General features: G+C 32.6%; 2 protein-coding genes across 2 annotated transcripts; both read right to left on the bottom strand.

Moving 5' to 3' along the window:
• Window positions 1–1,175: 1,175 nt before the first annotated feature.
• LOC134236425 (cerebellin-3-like) lies at window positions 1,176–22,642 on the bottom strand. Its single transcript, XM_062718596.1, has 3 exons — window positions 22,605–22,642; window positions 17,707–17,882; window positions 1,176–1,587 (listed from the first exon to the last, which is right to left on the bottom strand). The coding sequence occupies exons 2-3, from the start codon at window positions 17,879–17,881 to the stop codon at window positions 1,196–1,198; spliced, it is 567 nt and encodes a 188-aa protein (XP_062574580.1). The 5' UTR covers window position 17,882; window positions 22,605–22,642; the 3' UTR covers window positions 1,176–1,195.
• Window positions 14,732–17,639, bottom strand: LOC134236436 (uncharacterized). Its single transcript, XM_062718609.1, has 2 exons — window positions 16,555–17,639; window positions 14,732–14,968 (listed from the first exon to the last, which is right to left on the bottom strand). Exons 1-2 carry the CDS (start codon window positions 16,843–16,845, stop codon window positions 14,801–14,803), a joined length of 459 nt encoding a protein of 152 aa, XP_062574593.1. The 5' UTR covers window positions 16,846–17,639; the 3' UTR covers window positions 14,732–14,800.
• Window positions 22,643–22,967: the final 325 nt, after the last annotated feature.

Genomic DNA, 22,967 nt, shown 5'->3' with positions numbered 1-22,967 from the left:
CAATTTGTAAACAAATATACATCGGTCAGCATTGGATTGTTTCGCCTATAGAATTTGCGATATATTGACCTCATCGATTCTTTTGATATCCGTGTATCTTCAACTTTTTGTCAGTCGCTTTTCAGTTGCAGAAATGATTTGTACATAGAAGATTTTTTGTATATTTAATCAACTGAGAAATATTTACTCCATATACAAATATAATGGTATATTGCTACATACATACAAGCAAGAAATTTCAGGATAGAAAAGATGAAATTACGCTTAACTATAGTTTGTCATTAATCATGTTAATAAATAATTTTTTTCTCTGTTAAACATAAACAGCGTGGTGTCCTTTATTTTGATTCAAAGAAAAATATCAAATCAACTAAGGAATGGAAATGAACATTTTCAATTCTAAGATGTCAGTAATATAAACAGGCCATCATAAAATGCAATGCAATGTGTCATTTATTTTTAGAATAACAAGATACTTTTTCATCTATAATGAAAATTGGATGACAAGCAACATACAGAAGAGGATGCTTTCTGATTACAACTAATTACGATCTACTCCACCCAACCCCCTCAAGATCAAAAATGATCTTCCTCTTTGAATTCTCTTTTTATTTCTTTTAAACGTTGAACAGAAAACTGATTTATATTAAATGTCTAAGTTTCAAAATTGACGTACCTTTCTAATTTCTAAATCTATAATTTGTATCCCATGTTCTCTCAGACAAGCACGTCGAATTGCAAGATTGATTGTCTTTTATCTATTGTTTTGACATAATCAGAAGAACTTGACGTCATACACATGTACTTAATATTGTAAGTTGACGAAATTAAAATTAAATACATTATTCAAAAATACCGACAAAAAGATTTTTATTGGAAAGTAATAAACCATGAACAAGTTCCCTATAAAACAGCCATTTTCTAAAGGAAATATCATTTGTAGCTTCTTTTTATATAAAATATTCAAAATGGACTGTTTTCTAATGTTTATATTTTGTCAACGAAGAAGATAGTACACTCTCTAAAATAAGTCAATTTATATGAAAAATAAAATATTTACATCCACTGAATATTATTGCCTTTATTTCTTAAAATACATAGACAATTATCAGTCTACAAACGACACTAAACAAGTCACCTGCATAGATTTCTTGATCAACAATGCTCCGTCAATTTATAATTTATATATATAATATCACAACATGAATCCAGAGAAAGAAGAATATTTTGGGTAAACGGATGCTGTTCCTGAAAAACATTTAATGGAGGCTTTGTCTCCTATTTCCAATCTTAAGACAGCCATTTTACTGCACGACATGTGAATGTCGTGACCATTATTATGACAATGGTTGTATACATTTGTTTTACTATTTATATACAAAGCGGTATAAGCGTATTTGCTTTGGTGCGTCACGGTTGTCCAGTCAAAGACATACACTCCTGATTTGGGGGCGGTGAAAATTCCCTTTGCTGCGTTGAAACCTCCTCCTTTATTCAAATCAACATCTCCAAACATGATAGTACTTCCGCTACTTACTGTTTGGACACTTCCTTTGGTTTTCGCATTGAATGCAATAACCATGTTTCCTAAAAAGACACATTAAAAGGTTTTTAGTTTCTTTAATTTAATATAAATGCGTGTTAATCTACAAATTAAAGAAAAATCCTTCGATTTATCCCATTTACTTACTTTTGTCTCGGTTATTTTTGCAATGATCCTTAACATATCCAACAGCCACACATGTTTTGGCTATACTGTCATAGTCGTCCCTGAAGGATTTCAGACCTGGTCGAGGTGATTTTTTCTCAGAAGCTGTGATGCCAAGAATTGCACTCAATCCCACAACAAATACATGGAACTGCATTCTATAGCAAAGACGATACGGAATTGTAAAAAAGATGTTAAATTTGTAACTCTATATATTTTTTATCAATCTTCTAAAATGTCGAAATTTTTATGTCATTTTCGTTCTAATTTTAATAATATAAATGCTTAAATATATTGGAGTGGAAATACGTTTTTTATATTAAGGATTAAGTTCAATTCTATAGATTTTACTTTTTATTTCTTGTCTTTATTATGAAGCTATGCTTATTTCAATCCTCTGCAGATAGCTACATATAAGCATCTATATACATGTATATTCATTAAAACTAGGCTATCCTTTAGTTATTATGAAGTCAAAAAAATATTTGGTCACCCTTTAGTAACTATCAGCAAAATAATTAGACAGAAGTACGTGTTCTCACCTGTTTTAGAGCCGTAGATTTTTTTAAACCTTAGTAGAAGATGGTATGCTACTTTCCCTTTGTCATCACCTTATATATTTTAATCGAACATAGCGTGATATACTGCAATTTGGTAACATATTGCAATTATATTGTATGATACCTATATAATGAAAAAAGTATACTGCAAAAAAATAATTTTAAAAAGTTAAAGTCATGAAAACATCATGAACAATGTACAATTGAATTAATTTTAGCCGATCTCGTTTGAAATTAAACGAATCCCAACCAGCTTTGTATAGTTATGGGAAATACATGTAAAGAACATATCACAAAAATACTAGTTTGATTACGTGTAATATGGGTAAAAAAGATAATTGAACTTGACTATCAAATAGATTTTTTAACTTGTATATCCAAGTAGGAGAAAACAATTTATTATTTCATTCCTTTTTTAAACCTAGGGTTAAGACATTTTATTTGAACATTTTAAACTTAGACTATATTTATTTCATATTCATTTTAGGTATTAAAAGCAGGGATTGGGTAATGGTAATGTGTAATGGTAATTGACTGTAATTAATTACAAATTTCGATGTAATTGAAAGTATTGTGTAATTGACCAAATTTTCAGCTACAAGTCACGGTAATTTAATTCATTACTTTCCAAAAAGGCATGTAATTCACAATTACTTTTCAATTACACTGATTTTAAATAAATGAAAAATAGTCTCCTCTTCCACAATTTCATAAACATTATTTATAAAAGGTTAATAACATATTGTAGACCAAAAATTTTAATAGTAAAATTTCTTGAAAAGAACTACCCTTTTTATGTCAATTGTTGTTTAAATACAATGCCCCTTTTCATTAAAAAAAAAAAAAACTTTAAATCAAATTAATCTTTGTAAAGTTTAAAAATAAAATTCATATTTTGATTTTTTAATTAATTAAACAATATGAAATTAAGAAGTCCAATGGCTTCTAATCCTTTTGTTGGCCATATCTTTAGCTTGTGTTGGAAGTTATTAACAGGTGCTAATTAGTGTCCTGGGGTCATATACTTATTCCTAAATAAACATTTTTCACACTTTTGACTTTGTCTGTTGGTGATTTCAAACATACTTTTGGACTTTAAATTGTAGTTTGGCACAGAATAAGTCAAATATCCAAATTTTGAGGTAAACCTATGATGCTGAAATAAGGAAATATAAAGGTAAATAAAACATCAAAAGTACATTTAGCATAAATTCATCACTTTTTTATGGGAAAGCTTAAATATGATTCCAAAATTTAAACATATGAATTAAGGTTAAACCATCTGTAAACTTTGTACTAGTCAGCATAATCTACACGTATGCATTTTTCTCACAAATACCCCAGTGGAAAGAATCTTCAGCATGACAGGAAAATGTTCAAATTAATCGAAGATATATGAGTTAGGGGACACAGTATTTGAAAAACGCGGGTATGTTAAGGAAGCATATAAGTCTTTTCTCGGAAAATTTAGACTTTTTAAAGAAAATTAAGTTTGATGAATTACCAAAATCGCTGATAAATGTAACCTGTTAGTAACTAATGCATACAGATAAAAGAGTGTCTAACGCAAAGACGTGCACCACCACCACGGCATCACGTGACTTCTATTAATAGCGAAATTTTCCTTAATAAAAAAGCTAACACAACAACAATACCCCGGAGTTTAATAACTTCTTTGAGTAAATAATATCGTTGAAAAACATCTATTTTGATGAGAAAGTGCTGCTAGAATCCCACAGTCCTGTCAATAAAATAATTATTCCACATATTCGCGCGAAACATTACCCTACGTTTTGAATTTTATGCATATGAACCGAGATTTTTCGTAAAACCATGCTTAACTCGGGATTCTAGCAGCACTTTCCATGTTTGTTATAAGGCAAACTTTCCATCAATACAAATCTTATGTTTTGAAATATCCAGCTTATTGTTGTTCTGTTGCATTATTTTTGTCACGAATGACAGATGAAAGGCCGACCGGGATACGTACAGACTTTTGACAAAAGTATCGGAACGATTTACGTTAGTTTATTTATTGATGCACATGTTCGCGTTATTTATAGCTGGCATTTTCGGTGTAGACACAATTTGATGCTACACCTTGGGTTTCTTTAGGTTGATGACTACTTCCTGTTTACATTAACTACGTCATTATTTATCGTCTGCAATCTAAAAGTAAGTAAAATCTGTCCCCAAAAATCATGGCTGAGAATCGTCATTATGCATCGGATGGTCTTAAAAAATCCGTTGTTTTATTAGTTCAAAATGGAAATTCTTTTCAAAAAGTTGCAGATATGCTTAAAATGTCTAAAACAACTGTGCATCGAATTTATAAAAATTTTTGTGAACGAGGAACTGTAAAAACCCCAGTGGGTATTTTTCAAGATGATAATGCACCAGTTCATCGGTCTAGGGCAACGAAAGCTTTCATGGAAAACAGCCATATCAATACACTGTACAATGGAGTGGCCAGCGCAGAGCTCCGATATTAACATCAAAGAAAATTTATGGTTAAAGATTAAAAGAAAAATAGAACAATCCATGCATGAAATAACTTCTGTGGAACAATTATATGATAAAATATTTTCAATTTGGACTCGTTTTGATTGCGTAACAATTCAAAATTTATATCGATCTCTCCCCTCAAGAATCGCCGCGGTACGTAGGGCCAAAGGATACATCACAAAATATTAAGGTAAGTTTTAAAAAAATAACCTTTGTTTTAATCAGAGAAATGCAAAATTGGTTCTTCTTTCAGAAAATGTAATTTATATTTATTAGCTTTTACGTTATATGGCTATTTTAAGCATCGAATCAAACGCGAGTATTTTCCAGATATAAAACGACGACGTAAATCGTTCCGATACTTTTGTCCACAGTCTGTATATAGCTGACTGTCTTCGGAAGAGAATATAATCAATGAAAATAAATTAGTATACCTGTTTATATAACTGAACTCCATATGAATTTCACATAATATTCACGATATTTCCTTTTAAACTCCATTTTATGTTTCTTTGTACATGTCCTCTTAGCCAAATTCTCTTTACACGATCGCGACGTGATCGATTCCCAATTCACTTGATGTACACATATGACGTCATTGGTGGTAGATTTTAATCAAGATGACAGATATATCATAACAAAATGAAAACATTTTATTTTTGTGAATGTTTACATGTTTCTATTCATTTTCTAGAGTTAAATTACATATCTAAATACCAATATTACGAAAACTTGTGTTCTAAAATTGACGCCATATCGCCTACTATGACGTCATAATGTAGCACTGATTTAGTCAAGTTAGAATATTTTGTATGCTTCCTTATCACCCTTGCGAATGTATGAAGCTTTTAATAATATTATTGTAAAAAAATGCTGTAAAATAATCTGTTATAGATGTAAAGGAATATACATGACTATTTACTCTTATACGTGTATTCTTGAATTTAATTTGTAATTTAATTAATTACATTCGCAGCACAGTTAAGGTGCGCAATGGAAATATCGACTAAATTTTGTATTTAAAAATGTATGTGTAATCGGAATGGCGATTATTTTTAGTACATTATTTATATCAGATAATTGTAATTATGATTAATAACTACATATCGAGGACGAAAATATTTTTTATTTAGACTAGTCACGTGATGCTGCAGTCAGGCGATTTTAGCACATTGACTTGCATTATTGATGTTACATATAAATATCACTAGTGCAAGGGCATAACCAAGTTTAATTTCCAAGTTTATTATATAATTATTTTCAACACACATTGTAGTTTCTAAAAAGTGCTGCGATCCTGTCTAATTTCTGCAATTTCATTGTTACAATTATATTTGTATGACCGAATGCTATATTTCTTGATGGTCAGCGGGATGAAATATTGATATAATTAAATTGTTTTTAAGATTTCATCAGGATCGCAGCACTTTTCAGAAACCTTAATAGTTCTAGAGTTGAAATGTAAAAGCTTATTATGATCCATAGAGAGTATGCCCTTGCACTAGATCGATTTATTAAGACCGCCACATTACCCTCCGGTGTACTTGCATACAAATATACGGCAGTGTCAATTAAATACGTAATGTACAAAAAATATATTAATAAAATAGTGAAAACGACATTAAATTCAAGTTATTGCTCATAGAATTTCTGTAAATAATATTTTATTTAATTAGAGAATAAATATTTTGTTAAGAAAATATTACTTGATCTGCCTCTTACTGCATACAAACTACGTCACGTTGTAAGAAATGACGTCATATTGACAAGTGTATTGCGATCAGTGACTTGTTTATAACTTGTTATGTGGGATTTAACTAAAGTCAATACAACACGTTGTAGTAAGTTTTAATGTAGTTGGATCATTTCTTACTGGTTAAATTAGCAAATCAATTCATTTTGTGGTACTTTAAAGAAATGCTGTATGACGTATATTGTGTATGATGTCATAGTCAAGTTTTCCCGTACAAATTAGGCTCCGCCTCCTTTTTGTAACCTTAACTGTGCTGCGTTTGCAAAGTAATTGTAATTTAATTAATTACATTTGAAATTCCATGTAATGGTAATGGTAATTTAATTGAAGGTTTTGGGAAAGTAATTGTAATTTAATTAACTAATTGACCCCATCCCTGATTAATAGTGAACTTTGTAGTGACAGTAAAATAAAATAAAATTTTATTAAACCAGGATGTATATCATTAGTGTACCACATATAGTGATTTTTTAATTAGAAAAAGGGACTTTAATTCCACGAACATTATCTTGTTAGAACAAATTAGATGTTGTTGGTACATTGAACTATAATTTTATAGATCATTTTTTACTAGAATTCACCAGAATAGACCAATCGAATCCATCGATACTAAGTAATAAAATTTGAACGGAAATTCAACGTTACTATAAAGATTCTCGACCAAGAGTAATAAAATGGGGGACTTTGAAGCAGATAAGTAAAAGAGAATAGGGCTAGAACTCCTGCAGAAATGGGGACTGAATCGATAAATATTACTAACTTAAATGTGTGTTAACCTGTATTTGAGGGTGGTGCCATGTAGGGGTTCATAGGTCAACGGACAGAAATACGCACAAAGCTTGGGTGCCATGTAATGGTTAGACAGCCAAAGAAATGTACTTTTATATCCGGGACCATGAATACCCTCTGAGCACAAAATACATGTACCCTATATTGCCGGTAAATGGCATTCTTAGGACTCACTCATTCTTAGGAATCATTCTTCTTTCGATTCTTTCACTTTTTGGATTATTTCTGAAATTAATCTTTTGGACTTTTATTTTTCGGGAGTTTAGTCTTAACCTCTTCATATTCTGGACAGACCTTTTTAACATTTGTATAAAGTGTATTGGTTTATTCTGGACACATTTTTCAAAAACGGTTAATTATAAATCTATACGATTAAGCTTTAAATTTTCAATTTGGATCAATAAACTTTGAAACAAGCAAAAGAGTTATCATTGGCTTACACCTTACATTATTTTTGATTGGGCTCATATAAACTTTGATCGGGATTGATTCAGATACTTAGAACAATATTTGTACTCATATTTTGCAATTTCAATTCCATTTCTTTTTATTCTCCGTGGCTGTCATTAGTTTTGTGGATTTTTTTACCATAGGTTTCAAAATATACTCCAAAATAACGTGTTTTATTTTCAAATCAATTATAAAATAATCATAAATTTTAAAATATTAAATCTATCAAGCCATTCGTTTCATATTTTATTAGAATTTTTATTTTGTATTTATTAACAGCAAAATTGAAACGGCAAAGCATCTTGCTTGCAGCTATAGGGGTTTTTTTTTTTATTTTCTCTGAAAAATGCAAAAACACCATATAGGATACTATGTGCTTATTGTGGGTTTGTCTATGCTGAAATCAGTGTCAAAAATAAAAAATATAAAAATCTATTTAATAAAATATTGGTATGATATTCCTCCTTGAAACAAAATAAATAATGCACAGTAATGACAATAAAAGCTTGTAATAATTCCAGAGACTTGTTTCAAAAATGGCTTTCGAATGAGTAATCAGATACACATCGATCTCCGAAAGGTTACAAAATTTCCCCCTTTTTGAATTTACTTCAACCTTTCCAGCTCCAACGATTACTTGTTTTAAGAGACACAGATCACAACTTAATTCGCCAATTGACATACCACATGTACTGTGTACAGATACATGTATCACACATAGACCTTGTGCTTCACTGTGTTTCCCTCCCTAAAGAATGACTTTGAAGCTTTAAAAATTTTAAAAACATTGAAATATTTTTTTCAATTAGGAATCTTCTTGTGATTTCCAAGCACGCTTTAAATTTTAACCTATGCTGTATAGTGTAAGGAAAATATTATATATAATTCGTATTTGCAAAGTTTCACCAGCTTTAAAAAAAACAATATGAAAAAAAACATTGATATTCTCAAGGGTCCATTGGAACAATACAAATTAGGAGCAGAGCAAACGCGTACCTCTCCAAACATCAGAGGTAAGATCATTGTATTTCCTCAAAAATACTGAAAGCACGTTTCACATCCGTAAAAGAAAGAAAAATATTTTTTCCCGGATTTTAGTACAATACTTATGATTAACAGCTACATAATCTTGAAAACCCAAAATATTGTGAATAATTTTATTTTAAATGCTTAGTTTTGATTTCTGTTTAGAGGGCTAAAAATCTACTTCCGGAATGAAAATCATTCAACCGTTAAATAACTGATTTAGCAAAGAAGAAGATGTCATAACTTTTTTTGTACATAATTATATCCCGTATATAATTTTCACCCTAAAATTATGATGTTGCGTTTTTTTTTTTTTTATTGTGAGTATACGTATCCTGATCCGCCATTCCACTAGCTGTCATTCGTAACAAAAATAATTCAACAGAACAACAGTAGGCTGGATATTTCAAAACATTATATTTGAACAGAGAGAAAGTTTGCCTTCTAATATACTTTGCAAGTGCTGCTAGAATTCCGAGTAAAGCACGGTTTTACGAAAAATCTCTGGTGATTTAAAATTCAAAACATCGGGTTAGGTTTTGTGCAAATGTGTGGAATAATTATTTTACTGACCGGACATTGGGATTCTATTTAGAGGCAAAATAGATGATTTTCGACTATATTACTAGCATTTACTCAAAAGAAGTTATTAAAATTTTGACTTAATCAGATTGGAATGACGTCATATATATTTGATTTTAAATAAGTTTTATTAAATTTTAATAAAATAGGGAAAAAAAACGACAAAAAAGATTTTTTTTGAAGGAATAAACCATGAAAATATTTCTAATTAAACATTTGCTAAAGAAATTATCATTTATAAACTTTTTATATTAATCTTCAAAATGATCTCTATTCTACAGGTTCATCGTTTGTCAGCTAAAATGATAGTGACACTCAATACATTGGGCTCAGGATGTGAGTGACAGGTCAAAAGGGGATGCTTACTTCTCTTAAGTATGTCCATGCACCTATGGAATTTCCAGAGGTCCATGTTTGTTTTAAGACCTTTTCACAATTTTTATTGCTTCTAGATCATTTTTATCAACCTTCCTTTGTTATCTTCACCCTTTGCTTTTTTATTTCCAGGAAGCAAAAGGATTTATAGCCAGCATATATTACCTTCTTTTGCAGTTACAATTAGTTACCAAAGTCTTCATTTCCATTTTTAAAGTACTTAACATATGCTAAATACATGCATTGATGCTTTTTTACGAATCCTTATCCATAATTAATTATTTCAATAGATTAGAGTTGTTCATTCCTGTTTTCTTGATGCATTATACAGTGTACCATGTAATGTAATGATTCAAGTCCATCTCGAGAATTTTTCACTCATATGGAGACGTTACCGTATGCCGATGAAGGGCTTCAAATTTTGACCTATACTCGGCACTCAGGGCCATTGAACAGTGAGGGATCTTAATCGTACCGAAAAGCCTTATGTTCCTTAAATGTTCTCCTGCCAAACGACTGAGCTTGTTTTTTGATAAACAGGCAAAAACAAATAACATCATGCTGAAGTGAAATATGTCATTTATTAAAGTAAATGACGGAAAAGTAAAACACATTTAACAAATTGGGGGTCAGAAAAAGGAGGACTCAAATATAGAGTATTACACATCTTAGTCAAAATATTACACAATCTGACCCCCAGCACCATAATGACATTGTAACATGATGTACATAGGCAAAAGGGGGGTCAACCAGACTAGAATAATAATTCCAACCCTGTAATCTTTCACAAGGTACAATATACATGCATTTTAAGTTGACCCCCTTATAAACATCATAAGTTTGGAAGACATATACAAAATGCTCTAAACTGCTGCCTGTCATCAAAAAAGGTGGGAAAACAAAATAACAAACAGCCAATAACAATACAATCGCGCAGGCATTAAATTGAACACAACTATGTTTCTCTCACCGCCGAGGAAAAACCATATATAAAAAGCCACACTGCTTTATGCTGAAAAATCATATGGAAACCTGCAGACATAAGCAAAATTGCGAGGTACACAAAATAAATGTCGGACTCATTCTCAGTAACCTAATACATGGATTTGCCATTTATTACAATGTACAAAAAGTTTACTTGTTCAGTAAGAACCTGCGGTAGAAATAAGTACTATAAATCTCTTTTAAACCCATTCAAACACTATCAAAAAGGATTGGTAAAACATAACAACAAAAATATCAACCTGAAAGAAATTACAAGCATTGGTGGCAGAAGGGGTGGATGGTGGGTTCGAAAAATTCAGCAGTTCAATAAACCATGCTTTCTCGTTTGGTAAACGGATCAATAATGATCACGTGGAAAAGGGTAAAATTAGTTCAAAAAAGGAACCGAATAGCTACTTAGTATAAAACTAAGTCCAATACAGACACTGTTTTATAATAACATAATACAACAAGAACATGTCACATAAATGAAATTATTTGCAATAATTACTATTTTATGTTCCTTAGTTCTCCTGCCAAACGACTGAGCTTGTTTTTTGATAAACAGGCAAAAACAAATAACATCATGCTGAAGTGAAATATGTCATTTATTAAAGTAAATGACGGAAAAGTAAAACACATTTAACAAATTGGGGGTCAGAAAAAGGAGGACTCAAATATAGAGTATTACACATCTTAGTCAAAATATTACACAATCTGACCCCCAGCACCATAATGACATTGTAACATGATGTACATAGGCAAAAGGGGGGTCAACCAGACTAGAATAATAATTCCAACCCTGTAATCTTTCACAAGGTACAATATACATGCATTTTAAGTTGACCCCCTTATAAACATCATAAGTTTGGAAGACATATACAAAATGCTCTAAACTGCTGCCTGTCATCAAAAAAGGTGGGAAAACAAAATAACAAACAGCCACAATCCAATCAGAGATTGGATCCACCCACCCAAAGGCGTCTTGGCAGGAGACGCAAAATTCCTCAACAGGATGATTAATACAAAAGCATTTAAACATCTTCTTTTTTTTTTTTTTTTTTTTTTTAATTGACATATACTCAGTTCAAAAGACAATACAATAGTTATTGTGAACAAGAAAAAGAAACATCCAATAAGACTGAGTGAAAACATTACAAAGGGCAAAACATCAAATAAGTTTAAAAAGTGTACAAAACACCTGTCTGTAGTAAATATTAACCAGACAGCAAGATGGGAATTTATAATCATGGACAATGACCTTGTCAACTGCAGACAACTTCTGACCAGTCAACAAAGTTGTTAAACTTACATCATTCTGCATCAAAATGTGCCTCTTGACTGCAGACAACTTCTGAACAGTCAACAAAGGTATCAAACATACACCATGCTGCAGTCAACAAAGTTGTTAAACTTACACCATTCTGCATCAAATATGCCTCTTGACTGCAGACAACTTCTGACCAGTCAACAAAGGTATCAAACATACACCATGCTGCAGTCAACAGAGTTGTTAAACTTACACCATTCTGCATCAAAATGTGCCTCTTTACTAAAGACAACTTCTAACCAGTCAACAAAGGTATCAAACAAACACCATGCAGCCTTAAAGTGCCTCTTAACTGCAGGCAACTTTTGTTCAGTCAACAAAGTTGCTAAACATACACCATGCTGCATAGACATAAAAATATGCCTCGTGACTGCAGACAGTTAACTTCCGAAGCAGTCAACAAAGGTGTCAAACATACACCATGCTGCATAAAATGTGTCACATGACTGCAGACAACTTCTGACCAGTCAACCGAGATGTCAAACTTATAAAAATGTTCCTCTTAACTGCAGACAACTTCTGACCACTCGAGAGGAAAAACAGATTACCAAACTGAGGGTTTAAATTTGTGAGGATAGGTATAAGGAACCAACAGACAACTTCTGGCTTGGCTTGGCGGAATCAAACAATACAGATAATGTCATACATATGGTATAACGCTCTGATATACTATTGGTAACTGATGTCAGCAAGAGACATTTCAAATAAATTAATAAATACTGTGTATATTTAAAGTAATGAAACTGCCTCAACACGTATGGCCCCGTGCTCAGTGACATATAGCATAAACAAAGTGGTATAAATTCCTTAACACGTATGGTCCCGTGTTTAGAAAATCTTCCATTTACAACATGTGACCCATTAAACACGTATGGTCCCGTGTTTAGAAAGTCTTCCATTTACAACATGTGACCCACTAAACACGTATGGTCCCGTATTTAGAAAATCTTCCATTTACAACATGTGAATTACTAAACACGTATGGTCCCGTGTTTAGAAAATCTTCCATTTACAACATGTGACCCATTAAACACGTATGGTCCCGTGTTTAGAAAGTCTTCCATTTACAACATGTGACCCATTAAACACGTATGGTCCCGTGTTTAGAAAGTCTTCCATTTACAACATGTGACCCACTAAACACGTATGGTCCCGTGTTTAGAAAATCTTCCATTTACAACATGTGAATCACAAAACACGTATGGTCCCGTGTTTAGAAAATCTTCCATTTACAACATGTGACCCATTAAACACGTATGGTCCCGTGTTTAGAAAGTCTTCCATTTACAACATGTGACCCACTAAACACGTATGGTCCCGTGTTTAGAAAATCTTCCATTTACAACATGTGAATAACTAAACACGTATGGTCCCGTGTTTAGAAAATCTTCCATTTACAACATGTGAATCACTAAACACGTATGGTCCCGTGTTTAGAAAATCTTCCATTTACAACATGTGACCCATTAAACACGTATGGTCCCGTGTTTAGAAAGTCTTCCATTTACAACATGTGACCCACTAAACACGTATGGTCCCGTGTTTAGTCTACCATTTAGAACATGTGACCCACTAAACACGTATGGTCCCGTGTTTAGTGAAACATTCCATGTACAAGATGATCTAACTATTCAAATACATATGGTCCTGTGTTTAGCCAATATCTATTACATGATGTAACATACTAAACATGTATATGGTCCTGTGTTTAGTCAAACATTTCATGTACAAAACATCTACTTTCTAAACACGTATGGTCCCGTGTTTAGAGAAATATTTTTATATACAACATGATGCAACAACTTAACACATATGGTCCTGTGTTAACTGAGATATTCCATATACCAAGTGATGCAACTTTCTTAACATGTATGGCCCCATGTATAGTGAAACAACATTGCATACAACAATCGAATGCATAAGCTTAAAAGCATCATCAATAGAAATTGCAGGGTTAATAAGCATGTATTTTTTCCTGTATGACAGTAAATCCTCATTAGGATACCATTATGCTACAGTAATTTGCATTTGTCAAACGTATGGTCCCGCTCGACGGCTACTGAGCTCTGCAGAGATTGATTATAGAGATGATCCATGAACTGTGTTCACCCTTTGTTTCATATTTTGTAGAACAACTATTATAGAAGATATGATTTCACAAAATGTGTTTCTTTTAAAGGACCTGTGATTTTACCATTTTCTTTCTTTTTCCATCTAAAAATATATATATTATTGATGATCCTATGATCACCCTAAGTCTTCTTTGATTTCTAGAAAGTTTTATTTTAGGTAGTTTAGTACTATCTGACATAAAACTTGTAAATATCCCTCTGATATGACTTTCAGTTTACTAGATCTTGATCAAAGCTTTGAAATATTCAAATGAATCTCTTTATCCTGAATGAGGTTAGTTTTTAGATTAAAATTTTGGGCCCTGCTGCATAATTGAGTTAAAGTGATTGGAATTTAAAATTTTGGGCCCTGCTAACCCCTGTTTCAGAAGAATTGACTAAAGTTTGCTTCATGTACTGATAAAAGACATGAAGTGTATAAAAATCATTATTTCAAAATTAGGATATATATATATATATATATATATATTTTTTTTTTTTTGCAGAAACTATTGAATTAAGTGAAAAACCATTTTATCCTGATATTATCTTACTCAATGGACTTGTTGACAGAGCAGTCTCCAGAAACATGAACCAATACATCACCCAAAATAAAACAATACTTTGCTATGTTGAGGCAATGTCCTTGGTAATGGGCACTTGTTTGTCCACTGTTGTGTTGTCTGTGCATGCATATCTGATTTCTGACTGTTGTTTCCACATGGCCCATATAGTTTCTGCAAGTGTTACCCAGTGTGGATAGTGTCTGTTTCTAATTTGGTGGGATAGGTAACTCTGGAAAAATAAAAGTGTAAACTACTATCCAGTATATGATATTCATTTTTTTTTTTTTTTTTCAATCAAGTGCTCTGATCTAAATCAATATTTTAAGCCATGTCCTATACAACTGAACAATCAGAACATGCAAGATAAATTCTTAGAGAATGACATAATTATTTTACTTTGGGTATTGCACAGCTGCAATAAATCAACAGGGAATAACAGGTTATGTAAATTCCAACATGAGAATATGTCTACATATATGCAGCATAAATTATTCTCATTATAACATTATATTACCAAAAAAGCACTTCAAAATTTGCATGTCATAATATACTACCATGCAGGTCTTGCACAAATCAACAAACACAAGTGCATTATTGTGCATATGGTCCTGCACAATCCAATAAAATACATGTGTATATGGTCCTACACAAATCAACAAACACAAGTGCATTACTCTGCATATGGTCCTGCACAATCCAATAAAATACATGTGCATATGGTCCTACACAAGTCAACAAACACAAGTGCATCTGATCCTGCACATTTTTCCCTGCAAAGTTCAACAAAATTCATGTGTATATGGTCCTACACAAGTCATCAAAAATGTGTGCATAGGGACCTGCATGAGTCAACAACTTGCATGTGCATATATTGTCCTGCACAAGTGACTAAGTCAACAAAATACATATGCATATGGTCCTGCACAAGTGACTAAGTCAACAAAATACATGTGCATATGGTTGCGTACAAGTCAACAAAACAAAATGTATGTCAATTTGGCATAATTATGTATGGTTCTGCATGAGTCGACAAAATACATGTGAATATAATTCTGCCCAGATCAACAAAATGCATGTGCATATAATCTTTCATGAGTCAAAAGGTAATACATGTGCACATGGTCTTGTCCATGTCAACAAAATACATATGCATATTGTTCTGCACATGTCCACAAAATATGCGTATATGTTCCTACAAGAGTCAACCAAATGTGTCAGTGAAATGAATGTGAATATGGTCCTTCACAATCATAAAATACAACATAACGTGTAAATCAGTGGTGGGTTTGCATGGTAAACATAAGTAGTGTATGTGGACCTCACTCTACACTAATTCTCAGTAAAAGGTCACCTGAAACTATGGTGTGCACCCTTAGCAACAATACTATATCAGCATTAAATCATGTAAATCATTCTACCTATATACAAGCTGTGCCTATGACCTGCACAGTTTATGTGATAAATGTGTATGTGGTCCCACGTACACTATATCTTGATTCAACAATTGAAAATTTGAATCATACACGATTTGTGTACCCATATAATGACAATATTTTACCAACATCATATAGGCAACTAACTCCAAACAATATTTTTGGCTCCATGAACAACTTGAGTAAACTTGAGTAAGATCATTCATTGTTCAAACTCTTAAAAGGAAAAGCAGAATTTGTTACCAAGTATAATACCTGTATATGTAAAAATATTGCAAAATTATATAAGGAACCAAAAAACTTTAGCCTTTAATTATGAGCTAATTAACTTAATTTTAATGGATAACACATGACTTCATCAGAAGTACTATACTATACTGGCCTGTTTTATACTGGGAATGCAGGAGTGTAAAGTGAATACTACATCAGCATCAATGGAGATCTCATAACTTGTAAAAAGGTAACACTCGTCACTGCTGAGCTGTTTATATTCACTCATCAATATCTGGTTTGTGTAGATGATTCTGACATTCAAGTCCTTGAAGAAGTGAAAGGTTTCCACTGTAACAAACAGGTTCTTATTCCCCGGCCAAGGTGAATGTAAGAAGCAAACTGTCTTGTGATATTTTGGATGGACAGTTAATAAAAATGATGTTATTACATAGATGCACATTTTCTAAGCTCAGCAAATTGCAAATCACCGTAAATAGGCAAAAGTTCCTAAAGGAATGAAGTTACCGGTGTGATTGATAAAATCTCCAGGCCTGATCACGGTGTTAGGATTAACGATGTAGGTGAATCACTGACGGCCAGTTGCAAAAACCTCCCGGGAAAAAGTCTATACACTGTCAGGTCTATAATGTAATTGTATATTATTGTTTACAGCAGAGACCTACAGCGAAGGGTCTATGTTTACAGCTGACATAGTTCATGTAAGAGTTTTCGGGATCTCGAGCCCGACATTATTTACTACATATTTTACACCACTGTAGATACACTGACACTGTTTATCGATCGTTTACCAAATTTACTTCAGTTGACCATATTATTCCCCAGACGACTCGTAGTAATAGAATATCCATGTAAGAATCGCATGTAAAGTATTTTGGTCGTCCTGAATTGCGACTTCCTCAGCATGCTTAATGCCCGCATGTAAATTTTACAAGGCCGATTTCGCAACAAAAACTCACTTTACAGACGTTTTTCTGCAAATAACAAGCAGATCACATCGTCCGAAATCTTCAAAATGGCATCACAACAAAAGTTGTAGGATTTTCTTTGGGAAATATGGTATAAATTCGAAAAATTCAGCAGTTCAATAAACCATGCTTTCTCGTTTGGTAAACGGATCAATAATGATCACGTGGAAAAGGGTAAAATTAGTTCAAAAAAGGAACCGAATAGCTACTTAGTATAAAACTAAGTCCAATACAGACACTGTTTTATAATAACATAATACAACAAGAACATGTCACATAAATGAAATTATTTGCAATAATCTAATATATAACATGTATAATTCATTGAAACTTACTTCTATCCGAGTTGCTTTTGCAGTGATCTTTGACATATCCAACAGCCACACATGTTTTGGCTATACTGTCATAGTCGTCCCTGAAGGATTTCAGTCCTGGCCGTGGTGATACCTTCTCAGTAGCTATTTTCCCAAGGATCATGCTCAATCCCACAACAAATCCTAGGAACTGCATACTGTAAGATGATTAACAATCAAGAAAGAAATGATATTATGACTCTAAATATTTTAGATAAATATTTGTAAAAATGCAGGAAGGTCCATAAGCCATTTTTAAATCCAATTTCATGATAATTAAAAAGTTTAGGGCTAAAATGGATTTTCTTCATTTACAGATAAGGTATAAACAAGATGTGTTTGTGAAACAATATGCGCCCGGCGGCAACAAAGTTAAAATACATATTTTTAGCATATAGGTCACAGTCAAGGTCACAGGTCATTGATCTTGGTGTCTTTTGAAAGAGCTTAATTAGTGGAGTATGCAAATAAAATTTAAAGTCTCTATCTCTCATTGTTCAAAAGATATGAGGAATGTTCATAAAAACTATTTTTAGCATATAGGACACAGTCAAGGTCACAAGGTCATTGACCTTGGTGTCATTTGAAAGAACTTAATTAGTTAAGTATACATATGAAATATGAAGTCTCTATCTTTTATGTTTCAAAAGTTATAGCGAAGGTTAAAGTTTGCAGAAAAAAAGTATTTTTAGCATATGGGTCACAGTCAAGGTTACAGGTCATTGATCTTGGTGTCTTTTGAAAGAACTTAATAAGTGGAGTATGCAAATAAAATTTGAAGTCTCTATCTCTCATTGTTCAAAAGATATGAGGAATGTTCATAAAAGCTATTCTTAGCATTTAGGACACAGTCAAGTTCACAAGATCATTGACCTTTGTGTCATTTGAAAGAACTTACGTAGTGAAGTATGTATACCAAACATGAAGTCTCTATCTTTAATGCTTCAAAAGTTATAGCGAAGGTTAAAGTTTGCAGACTGTCACATTAAAATCCCCAAATCATAATTTTGTTACAGTAATTTAATTTTATGTAAATATCCCGTGTGGAACCCCTTTGTTTTTAGACATGTTTTCACTGTAAATTTCCTGTAGGGAACCTCAATTCACTGGACCTTTAAACCCGCCAGACCGTGCAAGTTAGTTTGGACACGGCAGTCCAGAGAGGAGGACGATTTTACCCCTCTCACGTAAAACTTTGTTCTGAATATCCAGCATTTATATTTTGTATATACTGAGTAAAACTTGCAGAGCTTTCTCTGGCATTCCATTCTTCTTAAAAAGAAGGCTATGGTCCAGCTTTTCTGAGGTAAGGTCGTTTATATTTTTATTTTAGTTATTTACAGTGTAAAGTATCATTCAATTGTCCTAAAACATCCAGTAACCGTATTTCTCATCATTTTTAGCATGTATGTTTCGTTTAATTTGATTTGTATATATTTAGTAACACGTATTTGACTATTTAAAAGTACGGTGTACAATTGCTGTCATAATAGTTTGTCCGTAATGTAGAAATTCGTAATATTGCATCTGTGTAGAAGTTGTACGTATAATTTTAACTTCTCAAGAGTGTACGTAATTGAGTCTTATCTAAGACGTGTTCATTATGATCGTATAATGAGTGTAAAGTATATTTGTGTAAAGCCCCTAGAGATTGTAAGTAAAAGTATGTGTATATGTTGGAGCAGGTTCCAGCCATACGTCAAAGTTGGTGTACGACAGTGAGGTTGCCCAGTGTGCCCTTGGAGTGAAGTATATAGGACGCCACCCTTGGAACCTATAGTCCATCCTCCAGCCTGTGAGGGGGAAAGCAAGAGGCGCAACTGGTCACCAGGACAACAGCAGCAATCACAATGACTTTGTACATTTTTATCATGAATTATTAAATATGTAAATAGTAAGACAGAAACAATAGTTCGAGTTATATTTAAAATTTGTAAAAGGTGAATCCGCTCGACAATCTGTGACACAGACAAACAGACAAACAGATAAACAGACAAACAGACAGACAGACAGGACAAAAACAATATGCGCCTCGGATCTTTCGATCCGGGAGCATAAAAAGATTGATTGATTGATTGTATACTGTTTAACATCCCTCTCCAGAATAAAAAGAATGTTATATTTTTATTATTTATTCTAAGCTTCCTGATTAGCTTTAACTTGATCACATGATTAAGTATTTAACAGCACATAGACTTGAATTATAGAATTTATATAATATGAAATGCATATCGACTTCATGGTTCTTGAAATGGAGATAATTTTCTGAAAAACAAAAATAGTACTAATTATTATACTTCTGTTAAAATGTTTCCTATTTAAAGTTCAGAAGGTAAAATAACTATCTTTAATAGTCTGAAAACTTCCCCGCATAGAAAGCTATACCCCCGGGGTATAGTTTTTGCTACCCACCCCTCGGAAATTTTTCGTGCAAATTTTAGCGCCAATTTTCATTTCCTGTAATTTGATTGGTCGGCGATTCCTCCAACACTGAAGAGTTCCAACTGTAGAGAGTTCCCAAAATGTCGTCTGGGAGTAGATACGAGGCCTATGACGATGCCGATATTGACGCACTTTTACAATCTAGGGATAGTAAGAACACCCAAAAGGTGGTGAAAACCGCCCTGAAGCCCTTACAAGACTACCTTATTGAAAAATATGAATTAAGCCTCGAGGATATGGGAAAATTGTCGATTGTGGAGATGTCCGAAAAACTGAAGAAATTTTACGCTGAACTGAGAAAACCCGACGGAAGTTACTATGCCAGGAAATCATTAATAACAATGAGGTTTGGACTTCAAAAACATTTTTTAAAGAAAACATCAGTGGATATCATTAATTCAGATGAGTTTAAATCATGCAACGAAGTTTTTAAAGCTATGTTGGTGAAGATCAAGCGCGAGGGAGCACCCGAGGTAAAAGATAAACAAACCATCCCAACAGAAGATCTAAACAAACTTTATTAAAGCGAAGCATTTTCTCTGAATACAGCTTTGGGGCTGTTAAACAGAACATTCTTCGAGATAGTTTACTATTTTTGTAACCGTGGTCAGGAGAACTTGAGAAGCTTTCAAAAAACAGATTTTTCAGTGAGAACAGATCCAGAGGGGAAAAGATATGTGTGCAAAGTCAAACATAGGGAGGAGAAAAATCATAGAGGGGACGATCTCACGGACGACCAAACAAATCAAGCCCGGATGTATGAAATGCCAGGTTTGTGCACTTGTCAATTTGTATCTTTTTGATAATCAAAGAAAAAAATTATTTAAATATTTATACATGCAAATTTAAATATGTTTATTTTTTAACAGGAAATCCCCGTTGCCCTGTGAATAGTTTCATGAAGTATATCGTGAAGTTGAATCCTGATAACCCAAATCTATGGCAGCGCCCTAAATCATCCGTATCAGAAACGCAGTCGGTTTGGTTCGACAACATTCCCCTTGGAAAAAATACGCTTGCGGCGATGATATCCAATATTAGTAAGAGTGCTGAACTATCTACAATATATACCAATCACTGTATTCGAGCCACGTGCATAACAAATCTTGACAGGCAGGGAATTGAGGCAAGACATATAGTTGGAATATCTGGTCACAAAAATATATCTAGTATTATGTCTTACTCTACGAGGTTGAGTGACCAGAAACAATTTGAAATTTCGAAAATACTTTGTGAAAGTTCTAAAAATTCCTATGGAAATTCTAATGCAGCAGCTTGCAGTGACTCTGGTGTACAGGAGAATCAGATTGATTTCTTAGATGATTTTGATGTCGACACATTTTTTGCAGGATTAGAAAACTTCGAACTACACAATGTTAAAAGTGTACAAAGCGCTCCATCAGCTTCCTCTGCAAAAAACACTGAATGTGGGGTCAACATACACAATTCTACTGTCAACATTAACATTTACACAAATAAACAGTAAACTCCCCTTCTAAAATCAAGTGCAGAAGAAAAAGTGTTGATCAATGTTACTGTGTCATGAATAATGTTGAGTTAATTATACCTAGTAAATTTTATTATGTTAACGTCATTTGATTTAACTGTTAAAAATTTCTTGTTTTTTAAAATTTTAATTAAATGTTACTTGAAATTGACATTTTGCTTTTTTTCAATTCAAATATTACTACAAAACAAGGTACATCAGTATAATAAAACGCTTATCCACTGGCTGTGAGTGGGATAGCTCTTTTATCAAACCCTTGAAAGGAACTATTCCCCTCGGGCAAGCCCTCGGGGAATAGTTCCTGTCACGGGTTTGATAAAAGAGCTATCCCACTCACAGCCAGTGGATAAGTGTATATTATAGATAATACAGTGTGTGACTTGATATGATATTTCTGAAAGAAAAAAATGTGTACCTCAACTTGTATTAATATATTTTTTAATGGTCTGTAATTGATGAGACGTGGCAATGCCTTGAACTAGGTTATTCTTTCTATTAAAACATATTGGATGTTTGACAAAAATGCATACAAAACATAATCACATAAATGTAGTATTTTAAATAAATAGATCCTATATATTACACCATCAATATAAAGGAAACACAATTACATTTTAAAAACATATTTATTTATTTAATTCAATTTTTTCTCTATCTAAGTGTTGGAGAGAGAAATAATGTGCACTGTTCCCATGTTTTAAAGTCTATGTAAAAAAAAAATATAACAAATGTAACCCTTTAATTCGGTTAATCCATATCATTCAATCGATCGATCTCATCAAAACGCTATATTTATATAATTACTTTAGTCTTTTTGGAACAATAATTATTGCAATCCTCTAAAGATATTTACACACCATATTTTATGATAAATTAAATTTTCCTTTATGTTACATCAACAAAATTATTTCACAAAAGTAAGATTTCTTACCTGCTTTAGTGCTTAGATTTTTCAACACGAGTACATGCAGTACGTTCACGGTGGTAGGAGATGCTGCTTTTCTCTTTTTTATATCCTTATGTATTTAATACATAGCGTGATAGACTACAATTTGGTAACATATTGTAATCTTTCCATATGATATTTGTATAATAATAAAATTCTATAGCTGTGATCTTGTATCAAAATGCATGGAAATTTGCTCTCAGAAAAGCCTAGTTAAAAATTAAACTAAACAAATTTAATATTTAATGTTTTTCTTAACGCTATTTAATTTTCTCAACTGTTTTCATTCATTTTTCATTCATTTTATTCACCCAAACCATGATTGGTACATGGGGTTCAAATAACATA

Source organism: Saccostrea cucullata, unplaced genomic scaffold, assembly GCF_032062105.1.
Source record: "Saccostrea cucullata isolate Sc308-1 unplaced genomic scaffold, CSIRO_AGI_Scuc_v1 ctg666, whole genome shotgun sequence".
In the NCBI taxonomy this organism is placed as follows: Eukaryota; Metazoa; Mollusca; class Bivalvia; order Ostreida; family Ostreidae; genus Saccostrea; species Saccostrea cuccullata.
The sequence above is the reverse complement of the archived record's forward strand: the minus strand, read 5'-3'. Positions and strand labels throughout refer to the sequence as shown.

Excerpts from the sequence above, each read along its gene's own strand:
- LOC134236436 (XM_062718609.1), bottom strand. The coding sequence starts at position 16,845 with ATGTGCATCTATGTAATAACATCATTTTTATTAACTGTCCATCCAAAA. Across the intron at positions 14,969-16,554 it reads GCATTCCCAGTATAAAACAG|AGTTACCTATCCCACCAAAT; the intron begins GCCAGTATAGTA and ends TTATTTTTCCAG.
- LOC134236425 (XM_062718596.1), bottom strand. The coding sequence starts at position 17,881 with ATGCAGTTCCTAGGATTTGTTGTGGGATTGAGCATGATCCTTGGGAAA. Across the intron at positions 1,588-17,706 it reads CAAAAGCAACTCGGATAGAA|GAAACATGGTTATTGCATTC; the intron begins GTAAGTTTCAAT and ends GTGTCTTTTTAG.